The sequence below is a fragment of the Anguilla anguilla genome, chromosome 3 (assembly GCF_013347855.1).
Source record: "Anguilla anguilla isolate fAngAng1 chromosome 3, fAngAng1.pri, whole genome shotgun sequence".
Classification (NCBI taxonomy): domain Eukaryota; kingdom Metazoa; phylum Chordata; class Actinopteri; order Anguilliformes; family Anguillidae; genus Anguilla; species Anguilla anguilla.
Window position 1 is genome coordinate 64,689,219 of NC_049203.1, and position 17,435 is coordinate 64,706,653.

The window sequence follows — 17,435 nt, forward strand, 5'->3', positions numbered from 1 at the left end:
AGTCATTCGCGTTAGTTTTCAAAGCGCAGTGTTTTTTCTAGCGCTACAAATACGGTTTTTTATTGCCTTTAATGTAATGCATGCTGCATAAACAAGCTTTCAAAAGCAGGCCTTGTGTCCTACTTGGCCCACGTGAGGTTCCCCCCTCCCCCCTCCAGACATGGTCTTTCACCAGTCCCCATTGTCCAGCTGGTAGGCAGTCTGGGACCTCTCTCTCTCTCTCTCTTCTCCAAGCAGCTGCTTCCTGCGTTACATTTTCCCCCACAATGGGGAAAAGGATGGAGACTCCACTTGCTTTTTTTTGTCCAGATAGCTTCACCCCATAAGCCTTCGTTCAAATGGATGACAGAGAGCCCTGTCATCACCACCCTGCCTCCCCCCCCAAACACACGTGCACACCCAACATGTCACAAGTCATTTCAAGGGAGGATAAAACAAAGACCATGTAATGTTCCTTCTCTAACCCCCCCCCCCCCCCCCCCCCCCCCCCCCCCATGCTGAGACCAAAGTGTCAGAAAGTGGCTCCATGTTGTTATGCAGAGGGGGTGGGTGGTAACCTACATAGCAAATGCATATGTACATGTATACACCAGGAAGCTGTCAATTCTAAATACCAACTTTTCAGCAGAGGGGAACATGTCAGCCGATTCCTTCAGAGTGCCAGGAAATCTTTGCGGTTTCTTCCCAAGTTTTGCGCTCAAACTTTATTTTCATACTTCTGTCCCCTTCTGACCGCAGGTTCAAACGACAGCTGTGGCAGAGGAAAGTACAGACAGCCTCACAGAACAGGACAAAGGAGGAAGAGGAGGTGCGCGCGTGTTCTTGTACAATTTCCGGTAAACAAACAGGAACCGGTTCAAATACACACAGGAACTTGGGTTTTACAGACAGCCCTGTGCAAACAATCAATTCTATGGCAACATAAATCTGGAAAACATTCATAGCTAGTTGAATATGTAAAAATTCATTTAAAAAAAAAAAAAAAGGAAAAATCCATGCCATGCGGAAACTCCGCACTGTGTGCCTTGAGATGATTTCCTGGCAGCCCCCCAAATCCTTTAGTGCAATGTTCAGCCACAACGAAGACTCACACTGGCCAGTCCTCCCCCTCAACAATGCAACAGGAATTTGGGCTCTCATGGAATTTTTGGGTTCTTTTTTTTTTTTTTTTTTTTTGCTGCAAGGCCATTGTTAAACTACATTTCCAATCAGTTCTGTCCAGACAATCCCTCTCTCTCTGTCTCATTCTCCTCAATGCCAAGTGGACGAGGCGAGATTCAGAAACGAGTTCAACTAGAACTGAAATAAAATCCCACAACTCTAACCCCCCCCAATCCCACCATTCCTCACAGATTGTAACGGGGGATCAGTTTCTAAAAAAAAAATATATATATATATATATATATAATTACACAACAGCAGAAAAATGGCTTGACTTGTGGGCACATTCCCACAATTCCAATGGGGATTGCAAGGCGCGCTTCAGTGCAAATGTGTGTGCAAGCGCATGCGCCGTGAACACTGGCATAACATTTACATCAAATTAGAGTAAACTTTCTTCAGAAGGCTCATTTGACCCACCCGCACTCCCTTTAACAATTCAAACTGCTGGTGTCAGTGTGATTTGTACAAACAAATTTCCACAACTGCAATTTAAAGCCATTTTTAATATTTACAGATATAAATCCTGGATATTGGTAAAACACCACCACAAGCACCTATAGCTACCCGCCACCCCCCACAATAAATCATTCTACAGGAACTGCTTCTCTAGATAACAGCAACACCTTTGCACCATGTCCACAAATTCACCCCTTTTGCCAAAATTCAATTCAAATCCACAGAGGACATTTCTTTTGAAATGGATATATATATTTATATTTTTTTCAATTAAATGATTTCATTTCTTTCCGTTTTAAGACTCCCATTCCCCATTACACGTTTAAAGAAAACGCTTACAATGCAAGGGTTGTGTGGTAATTTTTAAACATGAACGTGTAATACAGTAAAGACAGGAATGAATGGAAAGTTTGAACAGAAAAAATTTACGAATTGGACAATCTTGGCCTAAGGCAGAAGTTGGTGTATTATTCTTTTCAAATTATAGAGACCGGGACAGTGGTTCTGACAAGTCATTTTAATTTATTCTGACATGCTAAAAGGGAATAACTTACACTTTTATAGAATGTCCAGCACTAAAATACCTTGAGCTGGGTCAGAGGGGAAATAGGGAGAAAGAGGAGGGGGCGGGGGGAGGAGAAAAAAAAAAGAAGAAATCAGCCAGCTAACAAATTACTGGTGCGCATCGGTTGTGGCTAAAGGCTGAGATTAATTCAGATCGATCTTGCTTTTTTTCTTTACAAGACTCAAAAGTATATAGAAAAAAAAAACCCTCCAACACACTCTCTTCGCAATAAAAAAAGGAACGAAAAGGAGGAAAAGGTTGCGCCACTAAACAGCAGCAAAATTCTCAGTCGCAGAGAGAAAGTCCCAGAGATATTCTTTTTTTTTTTTTTTTTTATACAAGATTTGCTTCACCGCAGGAAGAAGCAACAAAAACACCCTTTCCCCAAAAAGTGATCAATTTAAAAGAGGGACAGTCAAACTATAGAACTGAAGGTGGGAAAAAAAAAAAAGTTAATTCTTACTGATAAAAAAAAATGTATATATGAATATAAAAATGATGACAGGAAGGGTGGGTTGGTTGGGGTGAGGTGGAGTAAGTACAATTTTCTTCTGTCTCAGAACGGAACATTGAGGCCAGCATAGCAATAAAAATGAATCTGACAAATGTTTACTTTTCGCCATTTAAACATGTTAACATTTTTCAAATGGGGAGGAAAGAAAAAAAAAAAAAAAAAAAAAACAGATCATGGATGCATACAATTTTCATCTAAGCAATTTACATACAGGTTTAGTCAAGTGATGCCTAATCTGTAATGAATATGCTTTTGTGGAGTTTATATATCTTTTTTTTTTTTTTTTTAGACTTCAGTATACCAAGTACAATATAGTTAATGCAGCGTTCTAAAGAGAAACCTAGTAGTCACTAGAATTTATTTTTTTTAATCTTCACATTAGAAGCTCTTCTAGCACATATCAGCAGGCAGTCTTAATTACCTTTATGGAAAAAAGAAACCCAATGTTTTTGCTTAGTAATATCCAGGATTCAAAGATTCATTCATAATGATGGTGAACAGTTTTACATCTTTTCATTTTGCTTGAGAATGAGGAAAAAAGTAGGATGGGGGGGGGGGAGAAAAAAAAAAAAAAAGAAAATGTGCATTTCAAATGTTTTACATCCAACGGCAACGGCCGACGCGTGTCGGAGGTCACGCCTCACGCCACCGCGACCGTACGAGCCGGCGCGCGCGGGAGGTGACGGCACACGCACGCACGCGCGCACACGCACACACACACGCACGGTGACCGTATAAGGGCTGACACGCTGGACGCCACGCCACACGCTGTGAGCGCGAGGACCGGTACGTGTCAAGAGTTCATGTCACGCAAAGAACGCACGGGGAAAAGGGTGTGTGGGGGGGGGGGGGGGGCGGGGGGGGGGGGGCAAAGCTTTTCTGATGAGTGACAGGGGTCGGGGGTGAACCCAAGCACTTCTTTACTGGAGAAGAGGGAACTCTGGGAGAAAAAAAAAATATTGGCATTTGCACAATTATACCCTCTTGTGAGCAAACCATTTTATATAGTTTTCAGTTTTGAAGAAACACAAAAAAGAAAAGTCTTCAGGAACAGGACAATAGAAAAGGCTACAGCTTCAAAGCTCCATATCTAGCCTGCTTTCTGTGTATATAGTATATACATACCAATATATAGATAGATGCTGCGCATTTTATCTATATATACTGATTACATATATAGTATATGAAACAAAAGTTCTTTTTAACAGCAAAAAATGGTTGCCCACAATGCCTGGCAGGTTCTGGTGAATTTGATCCTAGATGCCGGGGTGTGATTGGAAGGCAAATCCTGCTACGACCATTCTGCTCTGCTTCATTACATTGTCTTAATGCTTAGAAACCTGCAGGAGACAGATAGAGAGAGAGAGAGAGGGAGAGAGAGAGAGACAATGGAGAGAGAAAGAAGGCTGTTAACAGTGTCAGGTTGCACACGAGTCTCAGCTGGGGGTAGGGAGCAGGTGATGTCATCAACGAGGTCAAGCAAGTCACAATAAAGCAACAAAAAAAAAAAAAATTATTTCATAAGTACAGTCATCAGCCCCTACACACGGCTCAGGCATCCACTGCAGCAAAGACCTGCAGAAGAGGGGGAATCAAACATTCACGTGGCAACACTCGGAGCCAGTTTAAACCATCTCATTTACCATGCCGTTTGAAGAGCTACAGAGCGATTAACACTCAGTTAAGTGTAGGGTGTCCTGCCAGAGAGAACAAACAAAGCAGGCGCAGCTTATACGCAATATGGGTACGAGGGGAGAAGACGACGAAAAAGAGAGCGGCATTTGCGGGTTATTTTCAGCGAGGCCCCGCTAACGCTAGGCCCTCACTCGGGAGCTTCAGGGCGGCGCGGTTTCAGGGGTGCGTTTTCAGGGGTGCGTTTTCCCTGGTCAGCTCAAACGGCGGCAGGCCGCACCTGTGGGGCTACCGTTTTATGGGGGAGGGGGGGAGCCCGATACACAAGAACACTGTCTGCTCTTGTCCCTCCCCCCCCCCCCCCCCCCCCCCAAACCGCACCGAGGTGTGCGAGGCAGCTGTCGTGTCACCCCCTGCCCTCCCGTCCCAACTGACGCGAGCGCAGCGGCCAGCAGAACTCTTCCCTGACGAGAATGACGCACCAACTGTAGCCCGAAATAATGTGGAATGGGTTTTGGCGATCAAGACTCCCCCCTCCGAGTGTGGACATCCTCTTATCTTTTTTTTTTTTTTTTTTTTTTTTTTTGTTTCCCCCTCCGGCTTTTCAGCCTTTAACGGACCCTAAAAATAATTTCCCCTGAAATTTCGCGGAGAGCTTTTCAATCGGAGACGAGACAGGCGGCTCTAAAGCCCGTCGGGTTCGATACACCTCATGACGTTCGGCCCCAAAAAAAAAAACAAAAAAGAAAAAAACTGAAGCGAGGACATTAAAACCCTGCGCACACTAATCCCATAATTCCCTCCGCTTCCAGATAAAAGCAGCCAACGGTGTTCTCTGACGTACACCGGCCTCGCCCTGCAAATACCGATTACAAACCGGTCGAGTCTGTACACGAATGCGTTAGGGCCCGAGTCGGAGCGCACGAAAAGCTTCAACTGCGAGCAACCCGAGACCCGGCTTTACCCCTCCTTTGATTTCCTCCGGTGCGATCGGGGCTCAGCGAAACTTTGGTAGAGAGCCAGGCAAACGGTAAGCGCACGAAGGCAGAGGGACCAGGTAGCTACAGGCCCAGCGGCACGGGCGGGGCTCACAACGACGTGGGTACGGGACTTTTCCGTTGCCTGCGGTTTAGAGGTCCGCCAAATCAACGCAAGCCGGGCCAGGGCAAGAAGCAGGATCTCCGGTTCGAGTACGGAACGTCACCACAAAGGGGCGGAGAGGCGTTTTTAATGTCTCCATGGCTTCACGCAGAGGCAAACACCCCCGCGTGTCGGCCATTTTGTGCCATCCGACAACAGGACCCTCTCGAGGCTCCTCGACTGCCCACCAAATTCCTTGACGTTTCTAAGGGCCTGGGTTTCATTTCACTGGTGTGGCTGAAAGACCAGCTGACGTAACAGGCCAGACATAGAAAATGAGGTGAAAGGGCAGCTTAATTCTCCGTGTGTGTGACACTTTTAGCACCCCCCGACCCCCCCTTCCCCAGCAAATGGCTTCTGGGACAGTCCCATACCGAGGGAGAACGAAGGAACACTTGAGCACTATGCAGCCAAACCCGCCAGGTGGACAGCAAGCGTTTCACAGGGAGAACCGGTTTACCCACAACTGTCCTCGTCTACCAAGCTGCCACTCTGCTTTCAGTGACAAGTGTTTGGTTTCGGCTTAATAAGGTCAGGGCTTTGAGTCAAACCCCTTAAACCTCAGCCCTGTTGGGGATAGGCGCATGGAGTCAAACCCCTTAAACCTCAGCCCTGTTGGGGACAGGTACACAGAGTCAAACCCCTTAAACCTCAGCCCTGTTGGGGATAGGTACACAGAGTCAAACCCCTTAAACCTCAGCCCTGTTGGGAACAGGTACACAGAGTCAAACCCCTTAAACCTCAGCCCTGTTGGGGACAGGTACACAGAATCAAACCCCTTAAACCTCAGCCCTGTTGGGGACAGGTACACAGAATCAAACCCCTTAAACCTCAGCCCTGTTGGGGACAGGTACACAGAATCAAACCCCTTAAACCTCAGCCCTGTTGGGGATAGGCGCATGGAGTCAAACCCCTTAAACCTCAGCCCTGTTGGGGACAGGTACACAGAGTCAAACCCCTTAAACCTCAGCCCTGTTGGGGACAGGTACACAGAGTCAAACCCCTTAAACCTCAGCCCTGTTGGGGACAGGTACACAGAGTCAAACCCCTTAAACCTCAGCCCTGTTGGGGACAGGTAGAGAGAGTCAAACCCCTTAAACCTCAGCCCTGTTGGGGACAGGTAGAGAGAGTCAAACCCCTTAAACCTCAGCCCTGTTGGGGACAGGTACACAGAGTCAAACCCCTTAAACCTCAGCCCTGTTGGGGACAGGTAGAGAGAGTCAAACCCCTTAAACCTCAGCCCTGTTGGGGACAGGTACACAGAGTCAAACCCCTTAAACCTCAGCCCTGTTGGGGACAGGCACATTGGGGAGGGTATGGCAAAAAATGAAGGCCAGACACACTTCATAATGTCCTTGTCCTGTATCCTCTGCATACAGACATACTCCTATTTAACACAAATAGACCACCAGTACAATAGAAAGGCATAAAAATGATCAACGCAAAGGTTAAAAATACCCTAATAAAATTAAATCACGCTTGAAGCTCAACTTGGCTTTAGTGGACCTCCATTTATACTGGCTAGCAGAGGACTGACAGCTGATTTACACAGAAATAGCTAAAGGCTCGCTATGTCCAATACGAGCCTGGCCATGGATCAGGCCGAAGTCATTTTAAAAGAGCGCACAGTCCCCCCCCAAGGAGGTAGCAGTCAATCTCTCTCTCCCCCCTTTTTAAAAAAAATAACGAGAATCTTTGGGGACAGCCTTATTGGAAAAGTAAGACTGGACGACAGGGTCCTAAAGCCTCTCAGTCAGGCTACCTGGGTGAAGGCCATTATGCTGACATTGCTTACTCCGAATACATTTCATTCAATACGCTCACTGTGCAATTACTCAGGAAGGCTGAAACGCAAACCCCACATTAACAATGCCTGTATTGTTACAGGCCTAATATAATGGCCAAGCCAAATTGGTATCCAAGAAACCAGCAGTCCAGCAGTCCGCCCCCCCACCCCCCCCCACCACCCCCCCCCAAAAGAAAGTTCTTTCAAGCTCCAGTACTCCTGAGCGTCCAGCTTCCATTTAAATTCCGAGCTGAGGTCCTTTCAGCTCTGCTCGCTGGGTAAGATTTTTTCTCCCCCCCTTCTTAAAGGAACAGGACCCGCGAAGCACATTCCAGCCATTTCAACCACCTTTAAGGGGACGTCTCCCCCTCACACCACGGCCTTTCTCTAAACGAAAACTCGCCGGGTGGAGTGGGGGTGGGGGGGGGGGGTTGGCATTTCAGCCCTAAGATTCCAGCACCACAGTAACAAAAGTAAATGTTGCGGATGAAAGGAATGTCCCCCCCCCCACCCCACCCGAGGTGGACTTCTCCTGCCCCCATGCCGGGGGAACGCGGGGGCGAGGTCCCGCGGCGGGAGCCACCCCAGTGCGCAGAGGGGCCCGGTCACACGGCGCACAAAGGGATTACTTCAGCGGCCACGTCATCAGGACGCCCTATTTATAGCCGCCATTTCTCCAAGACGCTTGTTTACCGCCACCGCGGGGGACGCGCCACGAGAGAGAGAGAGAGAGACGCCGCCATCACGCTTTCATTTTACATATCCATGTTTAATGCGTTTCAGCCTGACTCTCTCCGTCTGTCCGTCTGTCTGTCCGTCTGTCCGTCTGTCCGTCTGTCCGTCTGTCCGTCTGTCCGTCTGTCCGTCTGTCCGTCTGTCTGTCTGTCTGTCTGTCTGTCTCTGTCTGTCTGTCTATCTCTGTCTGTCTGTCTCTGTCTGTCTGTCTCTGTCTGTCTGTCTCTGTCTGTCTGTCTCTGGACCCAGAGCGGGGGGAGCTGCACTGATGCTAGGGAGGTTCAGGCAGAATATGCAAAGGGGATTTGTTTGTCGTCGTCTTAAGCAAAATATCCCGACCCCAGAGGAGAAGGCGAGGGGTGGGGGGGAGCACTCAACGAGCAGTTCCTATTGGGAGACTGTTGACTAAGATTCTCCCTCCACAACCCCACAGGTACCAGCTAACTACCAATACCTGCAGGGAGCTGGTGGGGGGGGGGGGGGGGCCCGGCCCGGGGGATTTGGTTCTCGGACTAACGCAACGGCAGTTTACAGAAAGCGTTGACTTCAACCACGAGAGACTGCTTTCATAATCTACAGGACATGAATTCAAGGCCGAGCGCCTCAGTCAGACGTGTGCGATTGCGCTGGAGTGCGAGATCACGCAGGCTCTGCGTCTCGTGGCCGAATTCGGGGAAACGTGAAGCGCTTATGTAACGGCCTTAACGAGGCGCAGGCGGCCCCAAAGCAAAAACCCCTTCAGGCACCTCAGCCCACCCCTATGGGGGGGGGGTGGGGTGGGGGGGGTAAGGGACGATGGAAACACCTGCCCTCCTGACGTGGCTTCTCCATCAGGGTGAAGACGACAGGCGCACAAGCCAGGATCGAGCTCTGGAGTCAAATTCAGAAACCGCTCAGTCCATTTTTTTTTTTTCCTTTCTGTATTTCCATGTCATTATACTGCGCAGTTTCAACAGCACGCCTGCTAAGACGAGGGCCAGCCACTGAAATGACGACATGATGACAATGCAAAATGCAAAAAATTTTTCACGAAAATGTAGGCCTTCTAAAAGCAATGCTCCGGACGAGTGCAGGTCAGAGTATGTCGGGGGGGGAAGTACAGCCCATATGGAGATGTCCCTAAAAACACAGACCCCCATCCCCTCCCCCCCCCCCCCATTTTAAATGGGAATACTGGAGAAACGGTGGAATCCTCGCCAGTCTAAGCACACTGTAGGGCCGGCTGAGACTAACCAAAAACGGCAGAACCTAAAACTGGAATTAAGAAGGCAATGGTTAAATCTTATCACAGGGCAAGGACATCATTAGGGGTGCATGGAAGTGAAAAATCAAACCATTCGATTACCCACCAACACACAATGAAATTTCACCGATCGGCCAACACCAGAAATGTCATTGTTAGTGTGTGGTTAGAATTTCAGTCCCACTTATTGGTTTGCTTAACAGTATTATCTTGAGGGCGTTCGATTAACGAGTGTTAGATCCAGGAACAATGATTGAGAGAAATCTGTATCAACTTAACATTGCCCATTTGGAAAGAGGTTAATTCAAGGAGGGATCACTCAATGTCTGAGTCAACAGACGACAATTATAAAGCCACCCCTTCATCCCAAAGAAGAATAAAGACACTTTTGTTTCAAGTTAGTAGTCAAATTTCCCAAGGACGTCTTTGCATCTGCAAGACAGACCAATTGAATCTCTCAAAAAATAAAATGTATAAATTCTTTTTAGCGTGTCCTCGAACTAACACTGTTTTTTTTTTTTTTTTTTCCTTTGAGTTTTTTTTAACTTTTCATTTTGTTTTTCTGCTAAACAATCTGGGGGCAAGAGAATGTTCCGAATCCACTATATCTTGTGTTTTTTTTTTTTTGTTTAAAAAAAACCTAAGGGGGGGGGAGAAAAAAATAAATAAATGAAAAAATGAAAGCAATTGGCGTCTCCATTTCTGCACTGAAAACGTCGCTTGGCCGTTTGCTACTAACCTTTCATGTTACTCTTGGGTTTGTCAGTTTGCTTGCCTGTGGGGGTTTGTGCCTGCTGGCCCTGCCCGCCCGAGGAGGCGGCCTGCTGGGCGGCTTTCTGCTTCAGCATGGTCCAGTCGAACGTGTAGTCGTACTGGTGGTTCAGGGTCCTGCGGAGGGGGGGGGGGGGGGGGGGGGGAAAGAAAGCACAGCGGTGGTGAGAGGTGTCGCTGCGCTGCGCTCCTGCTCTGTCTAACGCGCTAAGAGGGACGTGCTGCGCGCGGCTCTCTCTGACCGACCCCGCCGCAGCCGCCGCCACCGCCACCGCGAACGAGAGCCGAACGGCTGTGGAGGCTGCGCGCGAGCAGACTGCTCCAGGGGCTCAGGGGAAGTTGCCCGGCAGCTGACAGGACAGGAGGTTCTAGAAAAAGGGAAGCGTGAGCACGTGTGCGCACGTACACACACAAGCGCGCACACGCACAGACACACACGTGCATGCACATACACGCACAGACACGCACGCGTGTGTGTGCGTGCACACACAAAAACATGAACACATTTCTTGGTTCTTGGGAAATAATAATGAAAGAGGAAGAATTAACCATCGACTTTCACAAGAGCAAGCTCTTGCCCAACTGAGTTCAGCAACTGCATTCACAACTGCAGTTTAAAATGATCCATCCACATATTTACGTCAATTAAAAGTCGCCCACCCAGGTAAAAGAATAAAATAAACGATTTGAAAAGAAATTAACCTGAAGTTTGCTTTTCTGACCGTTTGAACCAGTTCAAGCGGTTGCTACGCAGGCATTTGTTGCTATGCAGCCTGTTGCTATGTGACGTGCAAGGACAAATTCTTTTTTTTCCCCTGAACAGAAAAGGCACCTACAGTTACTTATTCAGACAATTGACTGGCGTAAGAGGATCACCACCTCTCCAGGTTGGTCACGCCTCTCCAGGTGGCTGTATAGCATGCTCACTCGGACAGCCAACCGAATTTTAAATCCACCAGCAAGCCAGGGATATTATTAGACGCTTGTGTTAGAAACTGCTTTGTGTGGAAGCAGCCACAATATCCGATTGGCTGGAATACACAATGGCAACCGTAGGCCCATGTCCATTAACTTGGGAGAACTACCAGATACGCTCTCCAACACCTCAGATGACTCCTTTACAGCCTTTCCCACTCTACAGCCTGGCAGCCATTTAACCACAGCTACTGACACGGGCAGGTAACAGGTGGCCTACCACAGCAAGCACTCTCAATCTAAACCCTACCTGCCTCTGTCCCTCCATCTCGTGTAGCCTGCCACTAACCACGCATCACAAAGCAGGAGTCCTGCCCAGTCATCACTTACCAGAATATGATCCAGCTAAACTACAGGACACAACTACACAATGCACAAATCCCACATCCATACGCTAGCTTACATTGAAATGCATTACCTACAATTTCAAGTACAGACAAGGCGGTACACAATGATGCATTTGGGGTAGAACCAAGACCGGAATAAGCCCGGCAGTACAGCCATGATTTTGGCAGTAATGGCCCTGGTTTGGGGACATAACACATTTCTTAAAATTGCCCCTTAGAGTGACCTAAAAAAACAAATTTGTAATTTTTCACTTGGAAAACAATCTCCCTCTTCTGTCATGCGTAGGACCTTGCTTGCATCTAAGGGTAGTTGACATTATAGCCTGAAATATATGCATTGCGATAAACATGTCACAGATCTTCTGTGATATTACCCAACTGTAACACGGCCTAAAGTAGACAGTCAAAGTCGCAAGGAAGCACAGCAATTTGAGTCGGATTTACTTCAGACTCAAAACATTACTTCTAATGCGCGCATTAGCATACTGCTCAGAGGAAACGAAAAAGCAATAATCTCTGAATCTTTGTTTAGCACCCAAGTGGTTTCCAGCCAATAAGGACTAATCTTGCAGGTGCGATTCCACGGTCGATAGAGGCTCCTGAACTCATAGAGGCAATTACTGTGTGGAACAGCTACAGCATCAGTTTAGCACCATGTGAACACAGTGTGCTGCTTTTGGGACGGAAAAACACTAGAGCAGCAGAGACAGCGTTTCAGTCTCTCTGCTCGCACCACAATAACGGGAAACGGGCTCAATGCAGTGAAAAGTGAAAATGCAGAGCACCTGAAGAGAATGCGGAACAGCTGTCGCAGGTACATGTAGTCGGGGGCCTCCTCGAACCGCAGCCCGCGGCAGTAGTTCAGGTACATGGCGAACTCTGCTGGGAAACCCTGAGCCAAGAAAAAAAAAACAACAAGGAAACATTTTACAGATAAACTCATACAAGTTCAGAACACACAGCTGACATTGTCATATGCAGATTCCGCATGTCACAATACTTACTTCCAAAGTAGGAACACGCAGAAGAACAGGCTTTCTGTAATGTTTTCTCAATATTCTAAGTCAGTGTTCTGGAACTCTGTTGCTTTCAAGTTGCCAGGAGCGATTGTTCAGTTAAGAACATTCTAAACACGTGACCTCAGACCTTAAAGGGTCGACGAGGCAAGAATAACCCAGCTTACTCTATACTCATCTTCGGAGTAGCGTAAAAAATCTAAATTTACATACAAAGCGCTGTCTCACACAACGTCTGCCAAATAAGCCGGAAGCTCCCAGGCTCCAAGGCCTGTGGCAGAACTCTGGCCTTAGCGTTCGTGACGGCTTTCTGGAGGATTACTGAACCTGAAGCTCGTTACTCGGCAACAAAGTGTGCATCACACAGACTTGGACATCTCCACCGGTCCGCCATCTGCTCAGACGAAGGCCGCAGGCTACAGTAACTCCACTCAAAGCATGGCTTAGATTAGCCCTTTTTTCCACAGTGGTTTCGGTTCTCTTACTGGCGACATTCCTCAGCACTTTTAACCCAACAATCCCAAGCAGGTTCTCCAACTGTAAATCTAGTAGGCTACTCTCCTAGCCTTAAAGAGGCAAGCGTAAGCTCCACGAACGTGACAAATGAGCTTAAACGTGTCATTCCTGACTCACCTGGTCCCAAGATGAGCCAGGTTAAACAAAATGGCTTCCCGCTGCCATTTTAGAGACGACGGCGGGGGGGGGGGGGGGGGGGGGGGGGGGGAAGAGGAAACGGGCGGAGGTGCTCACCTTACACAAAACCTCGACCGGAGTGGACATCTTTTTCTCGCTTATCTTCTCATACTTCTGTTTCTTTGTGGCCGCCTGCGGAACATGTGGAAGAGAAATGAAAACGTTGTGCAATACAGATTCGCGCCAGGCTAGCAGAGCTTTTAGCAGGTCTGAAAAACAGTCAATGAGTGCGGTGTGTGTGTGTGTGTGTGTGTGCGTGGTGTGTGCGTGTGTGTGACTGCAAATATTCAGAGGACCGAGGTCTATGAGTCAACAGCATTACACAGACCAAAGCTGCAGGGCAAACCAGGCCCAAGACACAGCCCATTTCTCTGCTCTGTAATTCTGTGCTCAAAGGCCGGTCCGTGTACGTTTGCGAGTTTCACTTCTGTGCCATAATCCCCCACCACCAGCACGCTGATCTGCAAGGTGCTGTACGTGACCTTCCTGGGGATTTGAGTTTCCAGCTCTCGTCCACGGACAGAGGTCCAATTTAATAACATTAACCCGGTAGGAGAGCGGCACGCTTTCTCACGCTCCATATTTTACCATTTTGTTGTGAAGCCTCCGCACAAAACAGGGCCGCAAATCAGGAAGTAAAGTCCCAACACTGGCTTCCTGCCCGCGAGACCGTGGATTAGCATGTGGACAGTGGGGAACATACACAGTGACTCCTCAACCTGGAGTTTCCCTACTCGGCAGCAAGTCGCTGTGGAAAGGAGGGATTCCCAGGAGGCGCGTGTGGGACTGGGAGCCCTAGAGCACCTGCCTGGCCTACCTTTAGCCCCTGCCAGGGCAGGCTGGTCCTGTTGAAGTACATCAGCACGTATCCCAGCGACTCCATGTCATCCCGGCGACTGAAAGCGAGGACAAACGAACGCGCTTTAGGAACCCCGCCCGCAGAAAAGCAGCGCATCTTTCAGAGAAGGCAAAGCAGGACTGCTCTGCTTCCAAGGCTTTCAGAACGCTAGGCCCACGTCTCTGAGCGCCCAGAAGCAGAGTGACAGGTTCAGTTCACACTGGGGTCCTGGGGCAGAGGGAGGCGCTGCTGCCAGCGGCGGCAGGACAAGCCGCGACAGGAAGGCCCGGAGCAACAGGCCCCCGCACGCTCCCAAAGGCTCGGGAAAGCCCGAAGAAAAGAGCCCGCCGTCGCACGTTCGCACACGCCATTCAACGTGACGCGACACGTTTCCGTGCGCCGAAACGGCCTGGGGGGACGGGGGTGGGGACGGGGGCGGGGACGGGGTGAGTGTATCCACAATTCATAACGATACATACAAACTGAAGCAGGAACGCGGGCGTGAGCCGCTCCAGTCATTTCCAGAAAGGCGATGAGTAACGGCGCCCGGCTCACCTCTGCTCGATGCCCAGGTGTGCGTTGATGCTGGCGTAGCGCGCCGTGCCCGTGAGGTTCTTGTCTTCTCTGTAGGGTATGTGCTGCCGTGTCCTGTTGTCCCGGTACTTTTTAGCCAGGCCGAAGTCGATGAGGAACAACTGCAGGGAGGAGGGGAGGAGGGGAGGCGAGGGGAGGGGGGGGTGGGGGAAACACACGCGCACACACAAAAGACGTTTCATCAGTCGTGCTGTTTGTCATGGCGAGAGAACAATGAATAAAATGGGAGCTGTTAGTCGTTCCCTCCATTTCCAATTTCCTGCCTGGAATCCCGTAGGTCTCAGCTAGAGGCTCGAGTACCAGCCATCGTCCTGACCCCCTGATGCTTATCAGCAGAAACAATGCAGCCCACGTGACCCCCCAGGATCAAAGGGAACTTTGCACCAGAACAGAGAGAGAGACAGAAAAAGAGATAGGAGAGAGAGAAGGAAATCAGCAGAGCCATTCAAAAGCAGGCAAGGCAATATCCACTCATTTCTCCATTCTGTCCTATACCACGGGTAGCCAGAGGTTCTTCTCTAGTAAAGGGACACTCATAATTTGGGAGGGGAGGTCCCCCCCCATGTTCTGATGTGCGGATGCGCTGCAGCCCACGCGTGGCCATGGGGCCCAGGAAGAGCGAGAGCACACCCCCGCCCCCACCCCCACCAGCGACAGTACGTACACACCGCACAACGGTACTGAAACAGAATCACTCAGCCATGCACGCTCAGCTCAGGGACTCAAACCTTATTTCCTCTTGTCAAGAAAATTAGTTACGCCAAGCGTGAAATTCCACTTAGACGCTCCTATCAGGAGTCCAATTGGGAAAAGGCAAGTAAACGCATATGCACGCGCGCGCACACACACACACGCACGCACACTACATGACCGAGCAGCACCAGCCAGTCGCCGGCAGGGACCTGCTGCTTCCACAGCAGTGAACATCCATTTTAGATGTTCGTTAACTTCCTTCAGCCAGCCACCCCTCCCGTCCCACCCTGCTCCATCCCGTCCCGTCCCGCCCCGCCCCCTCAACCTCCGCCTTAAATCTGTAGGTACCTTTGGTAGCGCCCAGCTGGAGCAGCAGGAGCAGAATGGAACACTGCAGTCTATAAATACTCCATGTGACTAAACAAGGACGCCCGATATAGCATCTTTCAGCATTCACGGAACAGGAACAGATCTGGGGTGGGGGCCGGAACCCCAGGGTGCCACGTTATTACTTCAACGTTAGAAACACGTTAGAAACATCTGATCTGCGAAACCGTCCAACATCTCCCCACAGTGAAAACCATAACGCAGGCCCTTACGCGGCCTGTGCTAGTTCCTGGCGCTTGACCAGTACTAAGTTCCAAAAAAGACCACTCGGGATGTGTACCCCGTAACCGCGCCAACTGTTGCCGTGGAGTCAAACACATAACTGGCTACAGCTCCAGCCATAGGGGGAGGGTTGTCAGTCAGAAGGGAATGCCTGCTGTCGCCTCACTCACTGGAGAATCCTCCAGCCAATCAGATACAGAGACGGCTGCATGTGTTTTAGAGGACATGCACAGTAGACCATGGACCATGCTCCATATTCATGGACTTTTAAATTTTTTAATTAAAAGGAAATTTAAAAAACCCCCCCAAGAATCAACACAAGATTCTGGCAGGATAATTCTGTAAATGCAGTCGGAAACCGTACCAAAATAATCTTCCGAAGGGCTTCTCTGCAGCAGTTCAAAAACACAAAGAATTAATCTTTCTAAAGACTGAAAAAAAAAAAAAGCAGGAGGTTCAAATGTTCAAACTCCGGATATGAACCATGTAAATGGGTCCCATAACTCCGTGCCCACCCCCCTCCCCCCAGTCATCATGACTGTTTTGGTATTTTTTTTCCTGTGCAAACAGTCCTGAAGGATTTGTAACTGTGGTGTGCCATTATGTTCAGAGAAGTCATGTGTTTACTGGACTAACATCAATTTGAATGCCATATTATTGCCCTTATTAATCAAGGAGGTACAAGACCAGCTAGCTACACAGATGTGCTGTGCAGGGGCCACAGAAAGCAGTAGCAGTAGCAACACAAGGGCAGCCATTTTGGCTGCAATACCGCCTTGGCCCAATTTTGAGCCAGGAAAAACCCTGATCCACCTGCCTTGACTTTCCAAATGAAAAGCAAACTGAATTCCTGGTCTCTGACTTGAAAGGGTAAATTAACCACTGGGATTAATTTAGTGAGTAAATTCCAACCTCCATACAAAAACAGGCAAGTCTAACAGAAACCAACTAGGCTGAGAATTTCCCTTTATGAGAAAAGGAATGATGACAGACAGCCAAGAAAGTCTTAATTGTTGCGTACAAAAAATTAAATGTTAAATATACTTTGCTGTAGTCAGTATCAAGACTGAGAAAATGTTTTGCGAATCATGTGCTGAAGATATGACACGTAATTCAGTGCTCTGCACCGCCCCCCCCCCCCCCCCCCCCCCAAAAGCCACTTGCTTTCGTGTTCAGGAAGTGGTCTCTTGTAAACAAAGCACACTTCTCTATTTGTGAGAACACCCCTTCCCTCTCTACTACACAGAGTCTGGACTGCTCAGCAAAAGCAAAAGCGAAAGTCAGTTCCATCTACCAGTGAAATTTGCATAAAAAACTGATTAAACTTTCTTGCACAGAACCCCCTCCCACGACAAAACGCAGTAAAATATCTACACACCTGCCAGAAATGTCAGAAATCAAATTCCACGTCAAAAGACTGCGAGAAGACGAGCGTAGACAAACAGAGCTTTCCCTCCTACACCATAGTGGCACGCACGCATGACAGGCACTAGTGTGTTAAAACTGCAGTTCAGCTTTAACTCGCAGTCTGACTTGACACAGATGAACTGCAGTTAGCGCTCAAAAGGAAAAACACATTCATTTGACCGTGGGTTTCACGGCATGAAAAGTCTGCTTGGTGGTTCAGGTCTGATCCTAAAAGATGCAAAAAAATAAATAAACAA

The 17,435-nt window shown here is 48.6% G+C and overlaps 2 protein-coding genes across 8 annotated transcripts in view; both read right to left on the minus strand.

Annotated features, from left to right (window-relative positions):
* Positions 1-1,647: 1,647 nt before the first annotated feature.
* The window catches only part of csnk1a1 (casein kinase 1, alpha 1), a 34,602-nt gene continuing 18,814 nt past the window's right edge, over positions 1,648-17,435 (minus strand). For 2 of the 4 annotated variants that reach the window (XM_035408810.1, XM_035408813.1), the window contains 6 exons: positions 14,431-14,570; positions 13,855-13,933; positions 13,095-13,169; positions 12,114-12,220; positions 9,975-10,123; positions 1,648-4,039 (listed from right to left, as the gene is read on the minus strand). In XM_035408810.1, the coding sequence (XP_035264701.1) occupies positions 4,032-4,039; positions 9,975-10,123; positions 12,114-12,220; positions 13,095-13,169; positions 13,855-13,933; positions 14,431-14,570 (558 nt within the window). In that variant the 3' untranslated portion in view covers positions 1,648-4,031. Of the gene's footprint in view, positions 4,040-9,969; positions 10,124-12,113; positions 12,221-13,094; positions 13,170-13,854; positions 13,934-14,430; positions 14,571-17,435 lie in introns of those variants that run through there. The other 2 variants (XM_035408812.1, XM_035408811.1) reach the window with 2 other exon arrangements.
* LOC118222893 lies at positions 4,891-6,859 on the minus strand. 4 transcript variants are annotated; one of them, XM_035408816.1, is made up of 2 exons: positions 6,752-6,859; positions 4,891-6,661 (listed from the first exon to the last, which is right to left on the minus strand). In XM_035408816.1, the coding sequence occupies exons 1-2, from the start codon at positions 6,844-6,846 to the stop codon at positions 6,004-6,006; spliced, it is 753 nt and encodes a 250-aa protein (XP_035264707.1). In that variant the 5' UTR covers positions 6,847-6,859; the 3' UTR covers positions 4,891-6,003. The 4 variants fall into 4 exon arrangements, with proteins under 4 accessions (XP_035264707.1, XP_035264708.1, XP_035264705.1 ...); XM_035408817.1 differs by having other exon boundaries at positions 4,891-6,211; positions 6,392-6,859; XM_035408814.1 differs by having other exon boundaries at positions 4,891-6,031; positions 6,077-6,859.

What these genes read in the sequence shown, in the direction of transcription:
- LOC118222893 (XM_035408814.1), bottom strand. Translation starts at nt 6,846, where the DNA reads ATGCAGAGGATACAGGACAAGGACATTATGAAGTGTGTCTGGCCTTCA. An exon ending in CTGTCCCCAACAGGGCTGAG is followed by an intron (nt 6,032 to 6,076) that starts GTTTAAGGGGTT and finishes AACAGGGCTGAG; the next exon opens with GTTTAAGGGGTTTGACTCAA.